We start from the raw sequence: 27,143 nt of genomic DNA on the forward strand, positions 1-27,143 counted from the left end.
CTAACTGTTAAATGACATGGACAGTAATAAATAAAAGTCATCTATGTGTACAGGGATCATTTCTAAAGCTAAGTATTCTGCCTCAAAGACTTCACTGTGACATACTAATTCTGTGTGTGTGTTGTATCTACTCAACCTCCTGCAGAAGTAAGTTTAGAATTGTTACACCATCACTACTATTAAGCTTTCTGGTTTCTAGAATTGATACTAAGAAGTTGTTCATAATTTGTTTAAGTGAATTCTGTGTACCATTGCAAAATACTAAGTTGTAAAAACTATTTAGGCTGATGTGGTCCTTCCCAGATTTCAGGAGAGGGAATCATAATTGCAAATGTCCAAGAATCAGGGTATTGACCCTCAGACTAGATTCAGTTAAAAAGTGTGAGGAGACAGTTCTTGAAATGAATATTCAAATATCACAACATATTGTAGAGAACTTTGGTTCTGGTGTTGCATTGTGAGCTGCAGACAGTGCATGCTGTAAAACCTCCATATCCAAGAGACTGCTGTACCCTGAAATGTTACTGAAGCTTAAGTCAAATCATGTCCTGTCAGCTAATTCCTGTTTGCATTGGAATGTGGTGTGGACATTACACGTAATTTACTTCAAAGTATGTTGCCACTGTATGGGCTACAGCTTCAGATGTAGTGATTACAGTATAATTGTCCCCTATGGCTACTGTAGAAGATGCATTTTAGCTTTTCTACTAACTCTTCTCATCCCCTTCTTCTTGGGGTGTGAATGAGTTAACAGACTGTACTAATTATTTCCATGACTGCTTTTTGCTCTGACTGACTGCGCACTAAACATTTGCCAAAGCAACATGAAAGGCTTCAAGACTTGTCACGAGATGGATGGCATTCCTTGCTCCACCACAGGACTGGCCCTCTGCCTGGTTTAACAGGCAACGTCACGAAAGAGGTAGCAGCAGCCTTATGAGTGGTGGTAATCACATATTCCATCATGTCCTGCATGCTCAATTGATGTTAGAATATAGCCAGGTTGCTGTGCTGTATCCAGTAGGCTTTTTTAAACATCCACTTAGGCTGTTTGGTGGCACCTGCTGATTTAGCTGGCAAATAGATCCAAAAGGGAAAATGGTTACTAGCATGCAACTTCTCTGTCACTTCTCAAAGGACAATATCAACTAGTGCAGGAAAGCAAAGTGACACATCAATGACTGTGGATTATTCATTTGCAGTGCTGAAATGTGTTACTTCCTCTGAACTGAGGAAGCAGACATCATTCAACAAGATGGAACACCTCCATTACTCAACCCTTAGGACAGGTGTATGTACAGGCCCACTGATTGTGATGCATGCTGAAGTTTCCGAGGAGGAGAAAGAGATGAGGGAGTTCTTAGATGATGATCTTAGAGACCACATTATCCAAATTTTCCTGTGGTGGAAGATGCCGGGAGTGCACTGTTATCCTTAATGTTGCATTAAATTGAATGCTACATTGGAAATTGAGTGATGAGAGTGACATATACACAACGGCATGTACAGTGGACAAATAATGCCATTCCACTCTTGGTCGTCTCATCACCTGTATCATCCTTCCAATGGGTGATGTAAGCCATAAACACAGGTTTGTCCGAATGTTTGACACGAGTTTCTTGTATGAACAAAACAAGCTTTAACAGCTTTACTTCTTAAACCATTTACGTTTCTTCACAATATAGAAGTCATCATCAGAGGAGAGTTTTCTTTCGGCTTGTCATCATATGCATCCAGTTCCATTTCAGTATTATCTTCATCACATAACACTGACCTCTTGTTATCTGATGGTTTTCTGACACGTTTCTTTGGATTTTGACTGTGTGGATTCTGCCACTTATGGTTGTGATATAAGCTATTTGGATAAGATTAATCTGCTTTGTGTGTCTACCTTTGCAGTTGAAGGTTGCCTCTGCACCTTGGTAGTGACCTCTGCTGGAAATGGTTTAGAAGTAGCTGCATATCTAGGAGCATGGTCATTATTATATGTACATGTACTCTTGCTAATATCTACTGTCTGTTTTTGTATGGCAGAACTGACTACAACTATAGCTTTTCTGAGATTGGCAGCAACAGAAGTAGAGAAAACAGGAGGTCATAGTGCCTTGCATTCTTTTTTCTCCAGTACGAAAAAATTCTCTTGGTCTCTGTAATTCCTTGGATTTTCTTTTCATTTAAAAATACTGGGAAATTGATGCTCCAAGTGGGGCAGTTAACTGAACGGCTTACACAGAAGTATGGCTTGAAGGACTGTAACTCTGCTTCAGTATCCATGTCCACGATATATCACAACCTATGTAGCCCTTACTGGAATTTAAGGCCATGGTTTTCTACTGCTACAGCAAACTGGCCAAAATGTTAGCAATTAGAAGTGTGGTCGCTTGGCAATACAGAGAAGTTTCAACCGGAAGTGTTCTGATGCAGAACCCCACTTTTACATTTTTCTGAGAGCTTTTAAAATATGGTGTAAGATGTAAAAGGTAGAAAATTACTTTTTAAGTGTATACAGTGTACTCTTGATTACCCATGGTAATTGGGGACTTGAAAATGACAGATAACTGAATTCCGTGGATAACCCACAATTGAAGTACATGGTAATGTAATAGAGTTGTTCAAAAACAAAAATTAATAACAATGTCATAATTAAAATCACTGAACCGATGTTTATAATAAATTCTACTTTATTCATCATATTACATATGAGAATACTGTACTTACAAAGAATACTGTGAACGTCAATTTCACATCACACTACACTACTTTGAAACAAACTCAGTCCTGCATTGATATCTGTCTCAGTGAGGTAACTTGTCTTTTAGACATCGCATCACAAATTTTATGCAATGCAAACTTGTCAGAAAGGTGAGCATCTTCTTGTTGTTCCAGGTAGTCCAGTAACCCTTCGACCCACTGAAGTGCTGATACATGACTGATTACTGTTTCTGGAACTAGGGAATGTTGTCATCTCCAACACTGTCATTCACCTCCTCGGATTTCCCTCGTACACGATGAACAATAGCACCTTGATTTGTGTGGTCAATGTCTAACCATTCAGAAATATTTTCCTTGTCAAGAGTTTCACACCTTGGACTATTTTTCAAAACAGCAGCTAACAGGCTAATGAGAACTCTTCTTTGTCATTGGATCACTGGTTTCATCAATTTTAATAATGTTTTTCCGCGACTTGGCTAAGGTTGATTGTTTTACCTTATTTTGACAATTCATTAATTGCGAATGCACAGTCAGTTGTTTCCAAAATGTTGGAAGACAGCTGTTCTCATCAATAAGTTTTTGTACCAGATTTCCTCTACCTTAGGTCAGGTATACAGGGACTTTGAGAAGGAAGATCAGGTAACTATAGTTGGAGGGGTGCAGGAAACAGCCTGGCTACGAATCCAAGATACAGTATTAGGAGCGATCTGGATAAAATAGGAGCAGAAACTGAGCACACAAATGTGGGGTTTGTGGAGGTTTTTCGGCGCCATGATTGACCCTGGGTAAACACTGCTGTAAGGCATTTTAACACTGAGCTGAACAGGATGCTCCAGACACCAGCAAAATCTTGTTCCAGTAAATGCTATTGGTAGGTGGGGATACACTACACATGGCCTGCCCCTGAATAGGATGAGGAAAAATAAGTTAGCTTCTCTATAAGCAGAAACTGTGAGGGGGTCCACAATCACACAAGGGGTGATCCGTGTTGTTAATGGGTTCAGGCAGACAGGTTTTTTAGGTTAAAGCCGAAGTCCAGACAGATGACAATCAAGATAAATAGAATAAAAGAAACTTCATGTACAGTAAATAGGGGTAAAGCTAAGGGCAGTATCAACTTACTTCATCAAAATATCAGGGGAATAAAAAATAAAGTAGATGAGCTATTAGTGCATTTAGATGATCTCAAAAACAAGAATGCGATTGATATACTCTGTCTGTTTGAAAACCATGTAACTGTGGGCATGGATAGTGTCAGTGTAAGTGGGTATAATTTAGCATCTTACACTTTTAGATCTAGGATGGATAAAGGACGAGTTGCTACTTTCATAAAACAAGGGTATAAATGCAAAACTGTAGAAGTAAGCAAATATTGTGTTGATCAGCACTTTGAGGTTTGTGCATGTGAACTTCAGTTAGATAATGTAGTATTGATATTAGCAACAGTGTAGAGGTCCCCATTAGGAGACTGGGAGCTGTTCATAAATGCACCTATTATGCTGTCTGTCAGACAAAAAGAAGAAGTTATTAATCTGTGGTGATTTCAGTGTAAACTTTCTAGATAATTCTGGTAGGGAAAGTGGACTAGAAATGTTATTAACAACATATAACTTAGAATCAGTGATCAATTTCCCTACACATATAGCTCAAGACAGTAGCACACTAATAGATAATGTATTTGTACAGAAAGAGTATGTAAAACAAACACATGCTTTCCCTGTGGTAAATGTATAGTGAGACGATGATGCATAACTGATTAACTCACAAAACCTAACAGGGTGTACAGTTTGGAAACCATTAAGTAAAAGTGTTAGGTCCCTTAACTCGTCATCTATATAGCACCTCAGAGAAAGCTCAAGAAATGTTAATTGGGGAGATGTATATACTGATCCAAATGCTAAAGATGTATGCAACACATTTCTTGATAAATTTATGTCCCTTTTTGAACATTGCTTCCCCAAGAAAATCACTAAATGTTACACCACACACTTTTCAAAGAAACCTTGGATTACTACAGGTATTAAAGAGTGTTCAGAAAGAAAAAGAAAACAGTATGAGACAGCAAGAACTACTAAAGATCCAGAAGTAGTTTTACACTATAAAAATTATTGTAACATACTGAGAAAAGTCGTGAGGAAATCATGAAATTTGTATGTTAGAGAAGAAATTAACAACTCCAGCAATAAAATCAAATCAATATGGAATGTTGTTAGAAGGGAGACAGGAAAAGTAACCACTGTGGCAGGTAGTATAACTGTCAAAGAGAACAAACCGATCCTAACCAACAGTACACAAGCAGCTAATGTATTTAACAACTATTTCTTAAGTGTAGGAGAAAAAATTGGTGAGAACAGCTCAAAAGAAAAAGCTAGGTAGTACATGGAAGAGTCTGTTTTGAAAAAAAATGAGTCAGATTAAGTTCCACCTAACAACCTCTTGTGAAATAAGTTAAATTATTGATTCTTTGAAAAAAAAATCTTTTGGAATAGACGACATCTCTAATAAGATGTTAAAACAATGTGGAGCAATTACAGAGGATGTTCTGAGTCACATATGTAATGCATCACTAACTCAAGGTATTTTCCCAGACAGGTTAAAATATGCCATTGTCAGGCATCGCTACAGAAAGGACGGCACCACAGATGTCAATAATTATTGGCCAGTATCCTTGCTTACAGCATTTTCAAAAATCTTCGAGAAAGTAATGTACTCAAGAGTGGTAAGCCATCTCAAGAGTAATGAGATACCTAGTAAATCACAGTTCAGATTTCAAAAATCTTGTTCCACTGAGACAGCAATATACAATTTCACTGTCCACATAATAGTCTTTAAATAGTAAACTGTCACAAATAGGAACTTTCTGTGTCTTGTCCAAAGCTTTTGATTGTGTGAACCATGACGTTATGTTACAGAAACTACAATTCTATGGTATAAATGGAATAGCATATGAGTGGTTTAAGTCATACCTACAGAACAGGAAGCAAAAAGTTTCCTTATATGGGTCAAGTGATTTAAATAAGTTTGCCAGTTCATCTAACTAGGGTGACATTACATTAGGTGTTACACAGGGTTCAATCATGGGTGCCCTTCTATTCTTGATATATGTGAACGACCTCCCTTCCCATCTGAAACAAGAAGCTGAATTGGCACTGTTTGCTGATGATACAAGCATCATTATTAATCCAGTAAAAGAAACTCCCATTGGAAATGATACAAATAAGGCCTTTGGAAAAATAATTAATTGGTTTTCTGCAAATGGGCTTTCTCTAAACTTTGAAAAAACACAGAACATACAATTTTCTGCTGCAAAATTTACAGCTCCTTCAATAAATATATCTACAGAAGTCAGTACATGGGGTAGAGCAGTCTAAGTTTTTGGGTGCACATATAGATGAGAATCGTAATTGGAAAATTCATATTTTGGATCTTCTAAAGTGAATAGGTTCAGCAACTTTTGCAATCAGGATAATTGCCAATTTTGAGGATATAGAAATTAGTAAGCTAACATAATTTACATACTTTCACTCTCTGACGTCATATAGAATAATATTTTGGGGTAACTTAACATTTAGACAAAAAGTATTCACCACTCAAAAGAATGTGGCTAGAATAATGTGTGGGGTTCATAGTCACACATCTTGTAGGCCAGTACATTTACTGACTAATGAAATTTGTTCTCAACAACATGGAGCAGTTTAAAAACAACAGTGACATTCATGATTACAATACTAGAAAAAAGAAAGACTTACAATATCCTTTACACGACCCATCTTTGGCACAGAAAGGGGTTAAATATGCGGCTATAAAAATTTTCGACAAATTACCAGATGAAATAAAATGTCTGACAGACAGCAGTAATAGCTTCAAAAATAAATCGAAATTATATCTCCTTGACAAGTCCTTCTATACCATAGATGAATTCTTGAATAGGAATAAATAAATTTACAAATGTACTAGATGCATGTTGTGCCATTTAAGAGAATGGGCTAAATAATAAAAATATTAATCTTTAACTCAGTATTGTAATATATATATTAAAAAATCTTGTTTCATATGTGCATTTCTTGTGCACTTGGCACGTTCCACATCATAATGGCTACCGTAGCGTGTGATTGGTCAATGGAACATGCAACCAACTAACTTGCTTCATGGTAGCCATGGCATGCTGATCTATTAACTGAATTGAGGCTGTCACTCAAGGGGTGGGGGTAAATATTTTACTAATATCATCCCATCATCCGATTTCAGAACAAGTTCATTTGGATGTGATGGTACCTTGCCTAGAAACAATCCAGTCCTTGCAGGTAGACCCTTCAACATTAAATGTTCTTGCACCTGTACCACAAAGCAATTATGGTACCATGTCTAAAATACTGTGCGGTCCACTGAGGCCGCTTTCTGGTGAAAACAATGGGCTGGTAAATTGTGCATTTATTTTCCTTCGAAACAGTGAGATTTTTTAGCTTTACCTATTACACCAAGCTTACCATTATGTGATCCTATACCATTAGCATAACACAACACAGTTATCCTTCCTTGTTTGGTTTATAACCAGGTGCACTATGCTCCACTTCAAAAGTTTAAGTCTTTGTTGGTTGACACTTCCAAAACGGTCCAGTTTTGTCCGCATTGTATATTTGCCCCAGCTCTAAATTTTCTCATGCAATAGACTCCTGAAAATCATTACAAAATTCAGAAGCATCCTTATTATCTATTCTTAAATTTTCAGCTTGGACAGCAATCTCCCCTGTTTAAATCTTGTTAACCAGCCGGAAGGTGCATTAAAATCTCCTTCAGTACCCAAACTTTTGAAGAAAAACTGTGCCTGTTTGGTGCATATTTGGCCAGATAGTTGTGTGCCCTCTGCTCTTTTCTGCTGAGAACATTCCAACATGGCTTTATCCAGTCCTGCATATGTAGACATTTTCATAGCCTTCCACTTTGACAAGCCTTTAGCCGAGTCAGAACTGCTAGCAAACTGAATTATTCCGTCTTTGTTTTTCAGAATATCACAGATTGTAATTTCACCCCCATTGTAAATCCATGTCAGATTCTGCTATGAATACTGCCTTTTTCGAGTTTGTGAATTATTTCCAGTTCGCCAGCAAAGCAAATTTTCACTTTTCTGTTCAGCACTAACAGAAACCAAATGACTACACTATCCAACACAACAATACAGTCCCAAGCTTGAGGCGTTCAAGCACATATTGTTTACTACAGTCATACTGTAACGTGACATTATCGATCACTGGCTCCTGGGTAAAAGAGAGGGTCAGGAGGGGGGTGGGTGAGAAATAGTCCACAGATAGTCTGTTCGTGGGTAGGCTAATCTAGAGCTTACTGTACTCTGTAAAACAGAACTAAGCAATTTTTTTTAATTGTACTGATCTTTAATTTGAAATCAATATTCTTACATAAATTTGACAAATAAACACATCTGCGGTTTTTCATTAAAATCTAGAGAAAATTTTAGTGAATTTTTTCTACACTCTTTTCAGTTTCATAAATATAATGGAAAATGCTGCTGTCCAAATTTGCAACAGTAATATACTTCTTCTCACCACTGAATGTACATCAGGAATACAAGTCACTCCATTGTAATTTTCACTAACACTTCTGTCAATTCCTGCACTGCCATCCTTTTCTTGTATAACAGAACTGACCAATCTTCCACTGACACACTTTCAACAGTTACAACAGTGACATCAACATGGAGGAAATCTTGCACTGCATGCATGTTGAAGTGATGAGACTTTAACAGTCATATCACTACACAGATTTGGTAGGTAAGATCCATAATCTTTCTCAAAAGCAGCTGGAGATGGGCTGCAACTTGCTGGTGCAGTTCAGTGGCATGAAATCTATCTGCAAATTTCTTAAATTTACATTTTCGGGGCATGGAGGACAGCAATCCACAAATAGAAGACTTTTTCTACTGTAAGCTCCTATTTTACCAGCAAGGATATGTAACTGCTTTTCAAATAATTCTGACATCATACAGCTTTATGGCTGACATTGCAGCTCGAGAGCAAAGTTTCCACTTTTTTAAAACAAAATAGTTTCTTTGCTTAGTCAACCACATATGTGCTTCAACTTTCCAGAGGCATCAACATTGGTGTGTAACTTAATTGTAAGTTGGACCTTACTATGTTTCCGTCCATGGTAATTTTTGCCTTTGGAAGCAAGTGTTTCATTTGGAAGAATGTTGAAATTGTCCTTAGGTTCACAGCATTGTTATGATCTTTTAACTTACAGTCTTCCATTCACCGACAGTCTTTTTAAGTTCATACTTCTTCCCCACACACAGTTTCGTAGACCACATTACACCACTTCTTAAATCTCTCGATCCACTCATTAGATGCAAAGAAATCCTCATGTCTAAGTATAATAGCACCCTTCAACACATTTTCATGTAACACCATGCTATTCATCAAGATATCTGAAGCACTCCTGCTATCTGAAAGCAATTTTTATATTTTTCCAGCTCTACATATTTTGAGTAACTGGTATATTTTTTTCTTTTGCGCATTTGGAGATCTTTATGTACACTTTCCAAGATCAAGTCTCTGTTTTTAACTATGGTATTCGGTACGGTATTCCGTGTGGACATAGGTATCTCTAAACACTGTACAACACATTTCACAATGACCTTCAACTTTCTCAAGAATTTTCGTTTTCCCTTCCATCAAACGAGTCTTCCTATTTCTCCATGTCATGTTCTTCCATCTTAAAACTGCAACAGAAAAACACTATACTTCTGTTTAAAATAAAAGCTAACAACAAAACACTTCATTTACAAATTTAATAGCTACAATCAATGCAACTCACAATTAAGTATCTCCCGCACTGTGGCTGTGGCGATGAAACCAAATGGCCTTGGTTGATATTAAAAGCTTCCTTGGAACAGCCAATCCAATTAGATGCACAGAACAGTGCCAGTTGCTAGTTAATTTTGAAGCTTCCCATCTCTGCTGGATGTGACAGCATATGAGTTATTAATAAAGTGAAATGCCAACCTCTAGCCCTATTTGACCTTCAAACACCTTTAGTTTAACAGACTCCTCAATTAAGATGTTCCAAAAACTAAGCATCTGCATCGTGATACTGCTCTCATTGCATTTCATTTCATTTCATGACATACTCAAAACAGTGCTTGATGACAGTTGACTTGCTTGTGTTTTCAAGGCAGGTGTTCCACTGATGTTCCTCGTATCTGCTCCATGTGAGATATGCTACATTTACATGGAATACTGTGCGCACTTGGCTTTTGGAGACCTAGATCATCTTTAACATTACAAAGATTTCTTATTTCTGTTGGCAGGACTGAAGGTAACATCCGTTAAGTAAATGTTTGGAATCACATTAGTCTAAACATAGTTTCAAGTCCAAAAAATATTCTGTACTACTGACCACACACCGCGCAGGTGATGGGAATGCCGCGGAATGTTTTGCTACGTACTACGGAGGTATATAACATGTGGCAACTGAAGTCGTCAACAAATAATGCATTAACATCATGTAATATCAAAAATAATGATTAAACATTTAGATGAACATTTAACTAGTGCACACGTTTGTTTTGTTTTGTTTTTGGTCGCAAAAAAACTGGGGTCATATGCGCCCAAGTCAAAACTATAGAGCACAAACACAGAGATGAGGGAAACAACTATATGTCAGTTCCAATGGACAGAATAGGAGACAGCTAAAAAAGCACGAGGAAAAAAATGGAGGCCCAAAGCTAAAAATTAAATGGCCTTTTCCATATTGCTTCGGATGATAAAGAGTAAAACACGGTCGACAGTACGCTTGTCATTCACTAAAACGGCTGATACATCAGATCACAAACCCAAGCTGGAAAGTAAATTGGTAAAAAAAGGGGCATTCCAGCAGGAAGTGGCGGACAGTTAAAATTTTGGGTGAAATGCTTACATACAAAGTGGTGGGGCAGTGCCACTGAGCAAATGACAATGACTAAAAAGGCAGTGCTCAATACGCAGCTGAGTAAAAATAATCTCCTCCCAGTGGGAGGGCCAAGAGGAGGTCGTCCAAGGCACTGGGAGAGGTTTAATAGGCCCAAGCTTATTCCTGTGAAGGGAGGACCATTGGCGGTGCCAAAGAGACACTAACTCCTGACAGGTGGCAATGCAGAGATCATAGGAGGGAATAGAGGTAATCGCAGGCTGAGGTAAGAGGACTGCAGCCTTGGCAGCAGCCTCGTTTCCTGGCTGACCGACATGATCAGGGACCCACAGAAACATGACATTGGCTCCACCAAGAATGAGAAAGTTAAAGTTTTGCCGGACCTGCCGCACTAAGGGATGAGCAGTGTACAGTGCAGAGACTTTGGAGGGTGCTGAGTGAGTCTGAGCAGAGAACACAATTGGAGAGGTTGTGTCGCTGGATGTACTCCTTGGCCTGAAACAAGGCGAAAAGCTCGGCTGTAAATACTAAGAAGTGCGCCTGAAGCTAATATCGAAAGACACGGGTGTTAATGACGATGGCACACCCTACCCCAAGGTCAGTCCGAGAGCCTACAGTGTATACAAAGGTACTATAGCTAAGTTCCATGCAAAGGTAGTGAAACTGATGGTGATAGACCGTGGCTGGAGTAGTGTCCTTAGGAAGCGAATGAAGGCCAAGGTTAACAGGGGCCGCTTCTCAAAGCCAAGGTGGTGAAAGGTTCACACTCACTGAGAAAGTTGCAGATAGCGTGAAGTTAAGCCGCCGTAGCAAGTGGCAAAAGCGGGCTCCAGGAGGTAACAGAGAAGAGGGACGAGCCCCATACTGATGATCTAAGGAATCATCAAAGAATGAGGCATAGGAGGGGTGGCCACGCATGGCAGACAAATGGCATGCATACCTGCTGAGGAGAAAGTCACGCAGTAGGACATTCAGCAGCTGCACACATACGGTTGGAAACAACTAAAGCACTATATCAGAGACTGGAAATTCTTCAGTGGCAAACAAATTAAAGACAGTTATAATCCTACAGAATCTATGAACAAACTCAGTAACTGAAATTACTTTGTAGAAAAGAAAGCAGTGATGGTTTGGATGAACTTAGACAGTTGTCACATGTTGGGTGGAGGGTGAGGGGTGTACGCAAAGGTAAAAAACATTCAGAGATTACTGCGGAGCCCCTGTCCAAACATCGACATTCGTACATAATAGTGCATGTGATTGTGTGATTAGTTTGGATAGTTCATTTTTTTTTTTTAATTGTGGTATTTCCGTTAAAGAGAGAATTGGTAATAACGTTCCATCATTCCCTGTCATTGGATATTTAATTTCGATTTTAAAGAAACTTTTGAAAGCCAAATTATCGAAGACAATAAGCAATTAGTACTTACACTGAAGAGCGAATTTTCTTCTTTCGTAAGAGGGTATCTAGCATTGGAATGAGTCAATTTGTCATACAAGTAACAATAAACCTCATGCTGCACAGCATCCATAAGAGATTTCTCAGGACACTTCGCAACAGGGTGGAGTACATTGAGGTACCTGCGCTCAGTTGGATTTTTCTGAAACAAATAATTTTTAATAAGTTAATCTAACATTCTGTCATCTTAAGTATCATTCTCTTTTTACTCAAAATTTTGAAAGCTTATATTTACCCATTTAATTTTCTTTTTATACACTATACATAGCTGTCTTAAATTCTGAGCCCTCTTAGCAGCCTGTACTGTCTCACTGCTGGTATCACCTTCAGAGCAAAATTCTACAATTGATCTGAAAGTGTTGTTGAGAATTTTGGAAGTTGTATAGTACTTCTTCCATATTTCATCAGAAAACACAAATCCTTCATCTGGGTTTGCATCCACTTTTTTCCTGAAATTGAGAAACACAAAGGTCAACATTAAAAGTATATATGGAGGAGCTGGTAAAGCTATCTTCCATCTAAAGATTAGACTGAATATGAATGTGGTTTACTAAGTAGAATACTTTCATGTTATTTTGTCCTGTGATATGGATAACACTATCAGTTAGAAGTGGACCTAATCGAAATGTGAATCACAATAAAGCTTTATTTCATCACATATAAAGGCAATGCTTATAATCATTAACTGGCAAAAAAAATTAAACATTTCACCAACTGCAGACTAAATCACGGATTTACTCTCACAGTGACATCATCATCATCAGGGTATACAACTTTGCTTCCGCCGTTTGCCGGCACATGGCGACAACGGTAAGTAGTGGTCAAAAGAAACAGATCGCAGACATCAGGCAGTTAGCTTGGACCTCAGTCAACATAACCTCATTCAAACATTAGTTGATTTGTGTCTGCATCATAAAGTTGTTCTTGATTTAAAATGTCAGTTTACGAGCCTAATTCTCGTCATTTGCGGGAGGTGTTACTGTTTTGATTCAATATGAAGAAAACAGCGGCCGAGTCTCACCAAATGCCCTAAAGTACATATGGTAAGAACACTATTAGTGAAAGAACATGTCGTGAGCAGTTTCAACGCTTCAAGAACAGTGATCTTAACGTCGTAGAGCGGCATAGTGGTGGAAGAGAGAATGTTTTCAAAGATGCAGAATTGAAGACATTGCTGAGTGAAGACTCACGTCAAACTCAAGAAGAATTGGCACAATTAGTGGGAGTGACACAGCAAGCCATTTCAAAATGTCTCAAGGCTACGGGCATGATTCAGAAAGAAGGAACTTGGGTCCTGTGTGAGCTGATACCAAGAGACGTTGAACGTCATTTGTGTGTTTGTGAACAGTTGCTTCAGAGGCAAAAATGGAAGGGATTTCTGCATCGCATTGTGACTGGGGATGAAAAATGGGTTCATTACAATAACCCTAAATGCAAACTATCATGGGGATATTACGGCCGAGCTTCCACGTCGATGGCCAAAATAAATATTCACGGCTCCAAGATCATGCTCTGCATTTGGTGCGACCCGCTTGGCGTCGTGTACTGTCAGGTGTTAAAATCAAGTGAAACAATCACAGGTGCTCGTTATCGAACACAATTAATGCATTTGAGCAGAGAATTAAAACACAAACGGCCGCAATACAGCAAGAGGCAGGATAAAGTGATTTTGTAGCACGACAATGCTCGACCCCACATTGTGAAAGAGGTCAAAATGTACTTGGAAGTGTCAAAATGGGAAGTCCTACCACACCCGCTGTATTTTCCAGGCATTGCTAACTCTGACTATCACCTCTTTAGATCAATGGCGCATGGCCTGGCTGACGAACACTTCAAATCTCATGAAGAAGTCACCTATTGGATTGATTCGTGGAGCGCTTCAAATGATGAACAATTTTTTCAATGCAGGATTCATACACTGCCCGAAAGATGGGAGAAAGTAGTTGCCAACAATGGAAAATACTTTGAATGCTACATGTATACCCACTTTGTTTCATTAAAGCCTCAAATGTTGGGGAAAGATGGTGGAAGCAAAGTTGTACACCTCATATATAATATTTGAATTTTGGTCTTTCTACTGAAAGTAACAATTCTACGTGCAAGAAAATCTCCTCAAAGTGCGTCCATCAATAACATCTGTTAAGTGATACAGTAACAGAATAAAGGGTTAAACAACTCGGAGAAATGTGGCTTACAAAATGAGCTGGTTTAGCCAGCCTTCCCTGTGAAATTACTGAAAATTGAAGGAGCACATTGGACTGTTCACATAACCTTGAAGTTCTGCCATATCTATCTCAAAACACATACATCTCACTGACCTGTGTACCATGCACCCAAAATCTAGCCAGAACCACATTAAAAACATAGTGGGCACAACCTGTCTGCTCCTCAAGACTTGTGACAAAATGAATTTAAATGTGCTAGCAGACCGCGAGAAATCAGCCAAAAAATCACCATTAAGTACGAATCTACCTATTCTTAATGAACTGTATTTCAATCTAAAAAGCAAATCAAAATGTAAATAACTTAATTACAGCCCACCTCAATAAAGTGAAAAACATCTGGTGAAAAAAAAATCACGCATTTCTGTAGTTGCAACAACAGACCAAAAATACCCTCAAGAATTATAAAGCAACTACAGACACTATGGCCACACAAATGAAGAATTGAAATTAAAGAGATTCACTGCCTTACCATACACCTTATATTCAGATACCTGTTGTTGTTGTTGTGGTCTTCAGTCCTGAGACTGGTTTGATGCAGCTCTAAATGCTATTCTATCCTGTGCAAGCTTCTTCATCTCCCAGTACTTACTGCAGCCTACATCCTTCTGAATATGCTTAGTGTAGTCATCTCTTTGTCTCCCTCTACGATTTTTGCCCTCCACGCTGCCATCCAATACTAAATTGGTGATCCCTCGATGTCTCAGAACATGTCCTACCAACAGATCCCTTCTTCTTGTCAAGTTGTGCCACAAGCTCCTCTTCTCCCCAATTCTATTCAATACCTCCTCATTAGTTAAGTGATCTACCCATCTAACCTTCAGCACTCTTCTGTAGCACCACATTTTGAAAGCTTCTATTCTCATCTTGTCTAAATTATTTATTGTCCACGTTTCACTTCCATACATGGCTGCACTCCATATAAATACTTTCAGAAACGACTTCCTGACACTTAAATCTATACTCGATGTTAACAAATTTTTCTTCTTCAGAAACGCTTTCCTTGCCATTGCCAGTCTACATTTTATATCCTTTCTACTTCAACCATCATCAATTATTTTGCTCCCCAAATAGAAAAACTCCTTTACTACTTTAAGTGTCTCATTTCCTAATCGAATTCCCTCAGCATCACCTGACTTGATTCGACTACATTCCGTTATCCTCGTTTTGCTTTTGTTGATGTTCATCTTATACCCTCCTTTCAAGACAGTGTCCATTCCGTACAACTGTTCTTCCAAGTCCTTTGCTGTCTCTGACAGATTTGGGATGTCATCGGCGATCCTCAAAGTTTTTATTTCTTCTCCATGGATTTTAATACCTACTCCGAACTTTTCTTTTGTTTCCTTTATTGCTTGCTGAATCTACAGATTGAATAACATCGGGAATATGCTACAACCCTGTCTCACTCCCTTCCCAACCACTGCTTCCCTTTCATACCCCTCGACTCTTATAACTGCCATCTGCTTTCTGTACAAACTGGAAATAGCCTTTCGCTCCCTGTATTTTACCCCTGCCACCTTTAGAATTTGAAAGAGAGTATTCCAGTCAACATTGTCAAAAGCTTTCTCTAAGTCTACAAATGCTAGAAACGTAGGTTTGCCTTTCCTTAATCTTTCTTCTAAGATAAGTCGTAAGGTCAGTATTGCCTCACATGTTCCAACATTTCTACGGAATCCAAACTGACCTTCCCCGAGGTCGGCTTCTATCAGTTTTTCCATTCGTCTGTAAAGAATTCGCATTAGTATTTTGCAGCTGTGACTTATTAAACTGATAGTTAGGTAATTTTCACATCTGTCAACACCTGCTTTCTTTCGTATTGGAATTATTATATTCTTCTTGAAGTCTGAGGGTATTTCACCTGCCTCATACATCACCAGATGGTAGAGTTTTGTCAGCACTGGCTCTCCCAAGGCCGTCATTAGTTCTAATGGAATGCTGTCTACTCCGGGGGGCCTTGTTTTGACTCAGGTCTTTCAGTGCTCTGTCAAATTCTTCACGCAGTATCATATCTCCCATTTCATCTTCATCTACATCCTCTTCTATTCCCATAATATTGTCCTCAAGTACATCGCACTTGTATAGTCCCTCTATATACTACTTCCACCTTTCTGCTTTCCCTTCTTTGCTTAGAACTGGGTTTCCATCAAAGCTCTTGATATTCATGCAAGTGGTTCTCCTTTCTCCAAAGGTCTCTTTAATTTTCCTGTACACAGTATCTATTTTACCCCTAATGAGATAAGCCTCTACATCCTTACATTTGTCCTCAAGCCATCCCTGCTTAGCCATATTGCACTTCCTGTCGATATCATTTTTGAGACATTTGTATTCCTTTTTGCCTGCTTCATTTACTGCATTTTTATATTTTCTCCTTTCATCAATGTCTTCTGTTACCCAAGGGTTTCTACTAGCCCTCGTCTTTTTACCTATTTGATCCTCTGCTGCCTTCACTACTCCATCGCTGAAAGTTACCCATTCTTCTTCTACTGTATTTCGTCCCCCCATTCCTTTCAATTGTTCCCTTATGCTCTCCCTGAAACTCTGTACAACCTCTGGTTCTTTCAGTTTATCCAGGTCCCATCTCCTTAAATTCCCACTTTTTTGCAGTTTCTTCAGTTTTAATCTACCAGATTAACTAGGTGCTAGTAATGCCAGGAGTACCTCCATAACACACTGTAAGGAGGCTTGTAGAGTATACATGTAGATGTACATAGAAACTAAGGAACTTTGGTTTACAATGCAACAGCCAGGTTAAACATTTGACCCAAGTACTTTCTTATACAGCTGGTTTATGTCAAGCTCACTTCTTTTGTAACTACTGGGGAACTTACAATGAAGGAAGGCAAGGATTTGACATTCTGTTACTGATGAGGTCATTAGAGGCAGAACACAAGCCCTGACACGGAAGGGAATCAGCCATCTTCTCTTTATACGACCCATCACAGGATCTACGCTAATTAATTTGGGAAACAACAGTAAACATAAATCTGGATATCCAGATGGGGATTTCAATAGTCCTCCCAAATGTGTGTCTGGTGTTTTAACTAGAATGCCACGTCTCTCGGGAGAGGTGGTGATGCTTTATACTGTCACGTTTTATATGTCATTGTCGGGTTTCAGGAGAATGTACCATCTGCTTTCTATCAATGAAATATTCTATGATTCAGTCATAACCGGGTGATGTATCATAAACCTCTGGTACTGGCAAATCTGTATCCCACTTTGATGAAGTGCAGTCTGTGGTTGTGAAATGCAAAAAAGCCCTCTGCAGGATCATACAGTTGGGTTGGTTGCATAGAGGTTAAGGGACCTGGCTAGGTCACCAACCCCTTGCTCACAAAACAAACCCTAAAAACGTAATGTTGCCACCGCTTTAGGTGATGTGAAACAGGGGTGAAACAGTGATGAAATAAACAATATCCTGTTATATCGTTGGAGGGGAAGTCAATCATGTGAAAAAGGAAAGGCTAAAAACATAGCAAAGATCAAAAAGATACAGATAAAAATAAAGCAAGATAAAAGAAAAAGACATGGCCAGCAGACAGTTGATGTCCCCTGAGACTCAGCAAGCAGCAGGAGGCACCCGTAACACAACTGACCTACCTTTGACACAGTATGGTCAAAATATTCAAGTCAGAAAAAACCCAGGTTGGAATGAGAGTGACAGAACCCAGGAAAGTGATCACCGTCAGAAGAATCACTATGGATACTGTAATACAGTGACTTACACTGGGTGGGTAAAGCATAAGAGCAATGGCTGAAAACTGACCATGCGCACTGTAATTGCTAGGGAATCTGTCGCAGAAAATCATTAAGCAAAACTGTTCACTGAGGAAACCCATACCAAAATGTCTGTGGAGTTGTACCACAGTGGATTTCACATATTAAAATTCCTGAGGAGGAGAAGGAGCAACGGTTGGGGAGTTGCTGCATCATATTAAGCAACAGAGAATTTTATTTCCTTACTTCACTTGTCCTCCTCCTCCTCCTGGAAGTGTTTGAAGTCTGCAAAGATTTTTACAAGTTAAGATTGGGATGAGCGAGCGGCTCTATAGCCCGCAGCCTGTGGTTACTTTGGCTGCTGATTGGTATCGGTCTTTGAATCCATTTGGTTTCAGGAGGAGAGATCCCTAGAGGTGTGCCCCCCCTCCAGCAGGATATGCAACATATCGGTGAGACTGGAGGATCTAGGTTCCTGATGCTGAGACAGAAAATGATAAAATGGTTAACTCTGCCTCAGATCAAGGGGATTTCATCGCAGTGTGACGACGGGTTGATGTGTATGGATTTTTCCACAGCTGTCACGAAACTAGTCATTATAATAACAGGGAGAAGACATTCGTAACTCATTTCTTAGCATCAGATTGTGGTAAATGATCAAACGTCTTCTATTTTTCGATTGCCTTTTCCTTCTTGTAAATGGGACACATTGGTGGGAGGCATTCTAGTCCCAACAGTTGACAAGTTGCAGGATGAACACAAGGTGTTCCATCATGTTAAGAATGATTGATTTGACTGATTGATGGAGGCATTGGGGGACTAAACGCCGAGGTCATCAGTCCTGCAATACAAAAACTACTTGCATAAGACAGAGATGTCCGCTAAAAGCGAGTGGATCCAGTCAGAGGAGTCAAACCATAAAGCGAGGAAGCTAAAAACACACATGCACAAAAGGGCATGTCAAATCTAAAAACTAGAAAAACAGAGGGATAAATGAGCAGTCTTTCCAAGGGGAGAGTGGTCATGGGAACCATACCCACAAAACATGAAGATAGGTCCCAACCATAATCACCCTTCCATGGTTCCAGGAGTAAAGCAAAACCTTATAACCCACAAAACATGAAGATAGGTCCCAACCATAATCACCCTTTCATGGTTCCAGGAGTAAAGCAAAACCTTATAACTGAAAATAAAAACCACTTTCATGTAAGAAACTGAAGACCATTTCAACCATCCATGAACCATCTGCTAATAATAAAGACAAAGAATCTGGAAGGCTATACTTAATACGAAGGGACAAAAGAAGGGGACATTTCACCAATATGTGGGATACCGTCAGTCTAGCTCCATAGCCGCATTGTGGGGGTAGCTCATTACGCAAGAGAAACAATGGGTGAGCCTAGTATAACTGAAGTGTAGATGGCATAAGACTGTGGCCTCCTTCCATGTGGAGCAGAAGGAAGAACATCAAACAGCAGTAGGCCCCTCGATTGTGCAGAGTTTTTTAATGAGAGCATTGGTGCATCAGATGTTACTCTACTTTTGGGCAAAGAGAGATTTGATGTGTATTCACTTATCTGCATCTGGAATCATGACAGAAAATGGGGACAAGCATCTACCTCTCTAGCCAAACGGTCAGCCAGTTCATTCCCTGGAATGCCCATATGACCTGGGACCCAGAGAAAGACAACTGAGCAGGTAGCACGGCCAACAGTAGAGAGAAGGTTGTGGATAGCAGAGAATCAAAGGATGATGAGAGTAGCATTGGTATATAGCCTGCAGGCTGCTCAGTGAATTGCTACACATTAAAACATTGTGGAGGAAGGCCTGAGTAATAAAATGGAAAGCCAGTTAATGGCTACAGATCTGGTGTCAACACACTGCATGATCCTGGCAGTAAATGGTGTTCCATGTCAATAGGAGACATAAAAGAGTATCCTGTCTTATCCAGCATTCTAGAACCATCAGAGTAGAAGATGGTAACACCATGGAAGTCTTCAAGGATGAAACATACAAGATGCCGCAATATCATAGGGGCAGTCATAATTCGCAGTCTACGCACCATCTAAGAAGCAATGCAAGAGCAAATACATGAGGCACATTCCAGAGAGTGGAGATGTAGATGTCAATAGAGTTGAATAGGATGCATTCCAACTGGAAATCCCACCCAAGGGCGGGTACCAGGAGAGAGCTGTCCCTTGTTTGCAAAGAGGACGGGGTACACGCGGTTGTCAGGGAATCATCAAATGGCGACTGTATAAGAAACCAAGAGTTGGCTACATCGTATTTGTAGACGAGGAATCCCCACTTCTGCGAGGAGACTGCTGATCGGACTAGTGCGAAAGGCACTGATAGCCAGATGCACCCCACAATGGATCCGAAATGGATCAAAACAACTTCTTTGTAGGAAAGAATACTTATCCAGGAACTCTCTCATGTGATGATAATAAACACTAAAGTTTCCTGGTACTGTACTTCTTGTGCCCACGGGGTGCATCCCGGATCTCCATAGCATCAAATCTTGGTCCAATTCATCCAGATCATACAGTACAAAGCGAATGCCACATTTTGTTCCATATGTTGTTCTATGACATTCAAATGCTTGTCCTCTACAATACTGCAACTTGTTTGAACAAAAGCACCACTAGTACACTCTTCTGCCTCCATACTGACTTTCCACAACAGTACTGGCCAGTCTAAACTAGAATCTTAAAACATGAGTAAGCTGTAATTGTTGCTTGTTTCCTTTGTTGCTCCTGCCTAACAATGACTCATTCCGTCTCTGAAAACTACCATTGTTTAACTTTCTGTTGCCTAATGGTTCCCAACAATTGCTGCAGCTTTATCTGAAACAAGCTGTCTGCATCATCACTATTACTTGCTAAATCGTGTTAAAAGAAATGTAACCAAATACATCTCTGTCAACTTTTATTGTACACAAATGCCTTGCAATAACAAGTTGAAATTTTGCCACATATTATATTATGGTCTACTTTTTGTCCCTTTTGTGCTACCACACTTAGAAAATCCATGTCTTTCAGGAAATTTTCCAACTTTTTGTATTTTTGTGTGCATGGAACTGTGCTTGTGTGACTGATATGGGCAAGATGAGTTCTGTGTGTGTCTAGGCCATATTTAGCTCACCACAAAAAAATTTATACCCTTTTTGAGTGCATTATATTTGGCAAAGAGGGCACCTACAATATATACCTGTTAACATATTACATTTTTCTAATCACATTTTGGAATTTCTTATTTTCCCTCAGAAATATGTTATTGGTGTTTTGATTCACAGATTGTGTTCTGTAAGTGGATGTTACTGGGTTGTAAAAGTTTCACTGGACTGTGCAGAATAGTTCCAAAGTTATTAAGACCTGAAGTTGGGTCCGAAGATAGATTGTCAGATGCGGGTTGCAATTTCCAGGTTACGTCACCATCTTTCACAAGCCATAATTCTGGAACTAATTGGCAGGGGAACTTAAAATTTTGTACATGAGTGTTCCACACTTGGTAGCATTGATGTGCTAAAATTCAGCCAAATCTGAGACTATCAGCTGGAACATTTTCTCAAATTGATTGAATTGACATGGAATGACCCATAAGCTATAGTAAGATCAGCCAGTAGGCTATACAAAAGAAGTTAAAAAAATCATAAGTACACGAAAGTGGCTAGAACTGGAGCCTTGACCCTAATTATGGTTTTCAATTTCTTTAACCCAAATACAGAGACCCACGCTAACAGTAATATCATCGAAAGGGAAAAGGATAATGGAGTAACTTTTTATTCATTTTTGTTCCAAAAGGTATAAATTAACTGGTATTTCACTCCTTCATTGTTTACTACTTCATAAATGAAAATAATCAACAAAAGCCCCTGCAGGTTCGGGGGTTAGAATAAGCCTGAGGTATTCCTGCCTGTTGTAAGGCGACGTAAAGTAATCTCTTACATTTTGGCCTTCAGTTTTATGGTCCCCTTTAGGGTTTTACCTCCACACTTCTTAAATTTTTCCAAAGTGCAGGCCATTTGCAGGAGGACACCTTACACACTGCATCACATATCCATCACGCTTTAAGGTTATCTGCACCTATTATTGTCACGGCTCTGCAACTCCACCCATAATCCAGCTGTTTGGCCAAGGACACCTTTTGGGTGCATAATGTCCGTTTGTTGTCCACAGTCCTCTACTGTCCCCTTAACAATACTGGATTTTGATGCACCACGTACTCAGCCCGTTAGCCAGTCAATTGTGGTGGAGCCATCATGTACCCACTTCTTGGTAGCCCTCTGACAACACTGGGTTTGCACTACTGATGTCTGAGCTGCAAACTCCCCACTTATGTCAAGGAGTAGTAGCCCATCGTCTTGGGGCATCAGGACTCCATGCAATGGCCATCATGCCAGGTGGTCTTTACTGTGGCTGGGTGACACCCAAGGGGAGAGCCGGGGGTGGCAACTTGGCAGATGATAGATCCAGTATGAAGCAAACCAAGTTATCTTTTGCTGTAGACTGAATGGCCCCAGCAGTCTGTAAGATAGAGGGAGGTTAAATTGGAAGAATGTGTTACTCACATGTGTTCTCAGTGTGCTCACTTCATCTGGTGCGTGTATAGGGGACCTAAAGGTAACGGGGTTGCTACCAGTGCCTCCATCTTGGCTTTTGAGGGTGATTCGTTACCTGAAAAGGTCAAAGTGATGGTCTATCAATATGATCTAAAATCTCCCACGATGGAGTGCTAAAGTCTGGAAATTCAGGCACACGTCTTCCCTGTGCACTTCCAGCCCCACATGTTGAAACTGTAGATGTCTGTTGTATCCGAATACTCAATTTGCACCTCCTAGAGGAAAATTATGGTGTAAAGGACCCTGTACCAGCTGACTTACCAAGAGGCTAGTTAAAAATATGAATAGTTACACCCCATTGTCATCTTCACATACAGCAACTAGAATGACAATACCCTCGCTGGCAATGGCAGTCCCCTCGTCTCTGCCTCAGGGTCACCAACTACAGTTCACCCCATTGGTGGTTGGGCGCATTTCTTCTTCCGTTGCTCCCAAAACCATCTCTTTTTGGCAACAATTCTTCCCTAAACGCCAGGGACATTGGTCCCCAACCCTTATCTGGAGAAAAGCAACAGCCTGCCCTGGCTCTTCTTGCATGGAAGGGGGCCCTTGGGACTCTCCCTTCCTAGGTCCCCACCAATGCAAAAGCAGATAGCAACCAGTGGCTGAAGGACGAAGGAGAAATTGGTTAAGGCATATGAGACCCTGATACCACCACTCCCTACAAGTTCCTCATCTGAGGATGAAGTGGAGATTCTAGCGTTCGCAGAGGACCTAGATTTCGCCAATGCCTCAGCTACAATGGAAATGGATAGGCCTACCCGCACCCATCCCGTGACAGCAGGTGACCCTAAGGCTTAAATTGCCTCCTTTCTCCCTCCATACCTTCCCAGATCATAGAAAGTGGCATCCTCCAGAGGAATTGCAGTGGTTTTTTCCACCATCTGGCTGAGTTATAGCAACTCTTAAGCGTTACAACAGCTTTCTGCAATTCCCTTCAGGAAATTTGGCAGTCAGCATTGCGTACCCTCGCCCTTCATGGCTATCAGTTGTATTACAAAAATTTTACTGGTTGTCGGGTGGAGTATGTATATATGTCATGACCTCTGTCTACAGAGAACCTGTGCCCCTACTAATACCTTTAGAAGTTGTTGCTGTCAGGATGAAGACAACACAGGAAAGTACCATCTGCAATATCTACCTTCCTCGAGATGGTGAAGTACTGTACCATGTATTGGCTGCACTAATTTCCCAACTCCTCCCATCTTTTCTACTTCTGGGTGATTTTAATGCCCATAACTCTTTGTGGGGTGGTACCAATATTACTGGAGATGGTAAAGATGCCAAGAATCTACTAACTCAGCAAATGACTAAACATCTGTCAGCAAATTACCAGCGCCATCTTCAACTGCATTTGGAGTGGCGAGAAATTATCATCATTCCAGTGCTAAAACCTGGTAAGAACCTCCGAGATGTGGCTATGTATCATCCTATTAGCCTCACCTCCATTCTGTGCAAGCTGTGCGAACGTATGGTGATCCGGCAGTTGTGTTGGCTCATTGAGCCTCGGAGGTTTTTGGCTCCGTCCCAGAGCAGTTTTCGCCACTGACAACTTAGTCTGCCTTCTGAGCAACCTCTTCCCACTGTCACCACCTTATTGCCGTCTTTTTTCACCTGACGAAAGTCTGTGATAGCACTTGGCAACACCACATCCTCATTCCTTTGCACGAGTGGGGTCTCTGAGGCCTGCTCCTGATTTGCATACAGAACTATTGTCCCTCCACACCATCAGAATTCGAGTTGGTGCTTCACACAGTTTCCCCCATATCCAAAAGAATGGGATACCACAGGACTCTGTACTGAGCGTCACACTCTTCTTAGTGGCCATTAATGGTCTCACAGCAGCAGTAGGGTTCTCCGTATCACCCTTCTTATATGCTGATGACTTTTGTATTTCTTTCTGCTCATCTACTTTTGGTACTTGCCCAAACATCGACTGCAGTGAGGCATACGAAAGGCACCGTCATGGGCCCTCGCCCACAGCTTTCAGTTTTCAGCCACCAAGAGTTGCGTCATGCACTTCTGTCATCGTTGTTCTGTCCTCCCACATCCAGAACTTTATCTTGGTGACTTAACGTAGTGGAGACATATTACTTTTTAGGACTGGTTTTTGATGCCCGATTAACTTGGCTTCCCCATCTTCGTCAGCTTAAGCAAAAGTGCTGGTGACATCTTAACATTCTCCACTGCCTGAACCATACTTACTGGGGTGCAGATCGCCCTACAATGTTGCCGCTGTACAAAGCCCTTGTACAGTCCTGTCTTGAGAGCGTGGCATATGGTACAGCATCACTGTCAGCATTGTGGATGCTGGACCCTGTACACCACTGTGGAGTTCGACTTGTGATGGGGGCTTAACAAACAAGCCCACTGAACAGCCTACTCGTGGAAGCTGGGGTTCCTCCATTGCAGATCAGGTGGCAACAACTACTTGCCAATTGTTGTTGTTGTGGTCTTCAGTCCTGAGACTGGTTTGATGCAGCTCTCCATATTAATCTATCCTGTGCAAGATCCTACATCTCCCAGTACCTACTGCAACCTACATCCTTCATCTCTTGGTCTCCCTCTACGATTTTTACCCTCCACGCTGCCCTCCAATACTAAATTGGTGATCCCTTGATGCCTCAGAACATGTCCTACCAACCGATCCCTTCTTCTAGTCAAGTTGTGCCACAAATTTCTCTTCTCCCCAATCCTATTCAATACCTCCTCATTAGTTACGTGATCTACCCACCTAATCTTCAACATTCTTCTGTAGCACCACATTTCGAAAGCTTCTATTCTCTTCTTGTCCAAACTATTTATTGTCCATGTTTCACTTCCATACAAATACTTTCAGAAACGACTTCCTGACACTTAAATCTATACTTGATGTTAACAAATTTCTCTTCTTCAGAAACGCTTTCCTTGCCATTGCCAATCTATATTTTATATCCTCTCTACTTCGACCATCATCAAATGTCATCGGCGAACCTCAAATTGTAAATAGCCTTTCGCTCCCTGTATTTTACCCCTGCCACCTTCAGAATTTGAAAGAGAGTATTCCAGTCAACATTGTCAAAAGCTTTCTCTAAGTTTACAAATGCTAGAAAAGTAGGTTTTCCCTTCCTTAATATAGCTTCTAAGATAAGTCGTAAGGTCAGTATTGCCTCACATGTTCCAACATTTCTACAGAATCCAAACTGATCTTCCCCGAGGTTGGATTCTACTAGTTTTTCCATTCGTCTGTAAAGAATTTGTGTTAGTATTTTGCTGCTGCGACTTATTAAACTGATAGTTCAGTAATTTTCACAACTGTCAACACCTGATTTCTTTCAGATTGGAATTATTATATTCTTCTTGAAGTCTGAGGGTATTTCACCTGTCTCATACATCTTGCTCACCAGATGGTAGAGTTTTGTCAGGACTGGCTCTCCCAAGGCCGTCAGTAGTTCTAATGGAATCTTGTCTACTCCGGGGGCCTTTTTTCGAGTCAGGTCTTTCAGTGCTCTTTCAAACTCTTCACGCAGTAGCGTATCTCCCATTTCATCTTCATCTACATCCTCTTCCATTTCCATAATATTGTCCTCAAGTACATCGCCCTTGTATAGACGCTCTATATCCTCCTTCCACCTTTCTGCTTTCCCTTCTTTGCTTAGAACTGGGTTTCCATCTGAGCTCTTGATGTTCATACAAGTGGTTCTCTTATCTCCAAAGGTCTCTTTAATTTTTCTGTAGGCAGTATCTCTCCTACCCCTAGTGAAATAAGCCTCTACATCCTTACATTTGTCCTCTAACCATCCCTGCTTAGCCATTTTGTACTTCCTGTCGATCTCATTTTTGAAATGTCTGTATTCCTTTTTGCCTGCTTCATTTACTGCATTTTTATATTTTCTCCTTTCATCAATTAAATTCAATATTTCTTCTGTTACCCAAGGGTTTCTACTAGCCCTCGTCTTTTTACCTATTTGATCCTCTGCTGCCTTCACTACTTCATCGCTGAAAGTTACCCATTCTTCTTCTACTGTATTTCGTCCCCCCATTCCTTTCAATTGTTCCCTTATGCTCTCCCTGAAACTCTGTACAACCTCTGGTTTAGTCAGTTTATCCAGGTCCCCTCTCCTCAAACTCCCACCTTTTTGCAGTTTCTTCAGTTTTAATTTACAATTCATAACCAATAGATTGTGGTCAGAGTCCACATCTGCCCCTGGAAATGTCTTACAATTTAAAACCTGGTTCCTAAATCTCTGTCTTACCATTATATAATCTATCTGAAACCTGTCAGTATTTCCAGGCTTCTTCCATGTATACAGCCTTCTTTTATGATTCTTGAACCAAGTGTTACCTATGATCAAGTTGTGCTCTGTGCAAAATTCTACCAGGCAGCTTCCTGTTTCATTTCTTTGCCCCAGTCCATATTCACCTACTATGTTACCTTCTCTCACTTTTCCTACTACCGAATTCCAGTCACCCATGAGTATTAAATTTTCGTCTCCCTTCACTATCTGAATAA

General features: G+C 40.3%; 1 protein-coding gene across 2 annotated transcripts in view; it reads right to left on the reverse strand.

Moving 5' to 3' along the window:
* LOC126278182 (little elongation complex subunit 2-like) overlaps positions 1-27,143 on the reverse strand; it is a 213,881-nt gene that overhangs the window by 167,302 nt on the left and 19,436 nt on the right. For both annotated transcript variants that reach the window (XM_049978091.1, XM_049978092.1), the window contains 2 exons: positions 12,327-12,540; positions 12,063-12,233 (listed from right to left, as the gene is read on the reverse strand). In XM_049978091.1, coding sequence (XP_049834048.1) covers positions 12,063-12,233; positions 12,327-12,540 — 385 coding nt within the window. The remainder of the gene's footprint in view (positions 1-12,062; positions 12,234-12,326; positions 12,541-27,143) is intronic.

The sequence above is a fragment of the Schistocerca gregaria genome, chromosome 6 (genome assembly GCF_023897955.1).
Source record: "Schistocerca gregaria isolate iqSchGreg1 chromosome 6, iqSchGreg1.2, whole genome shotgun sequence".
Taxonomy (NCBI): domain Eukaryota; kingdom Metazoa; phylum Arthropoda; class Insecta; order Orthoptera; family Acrididae; genus Schistocerca; species Schistocerca gregaria.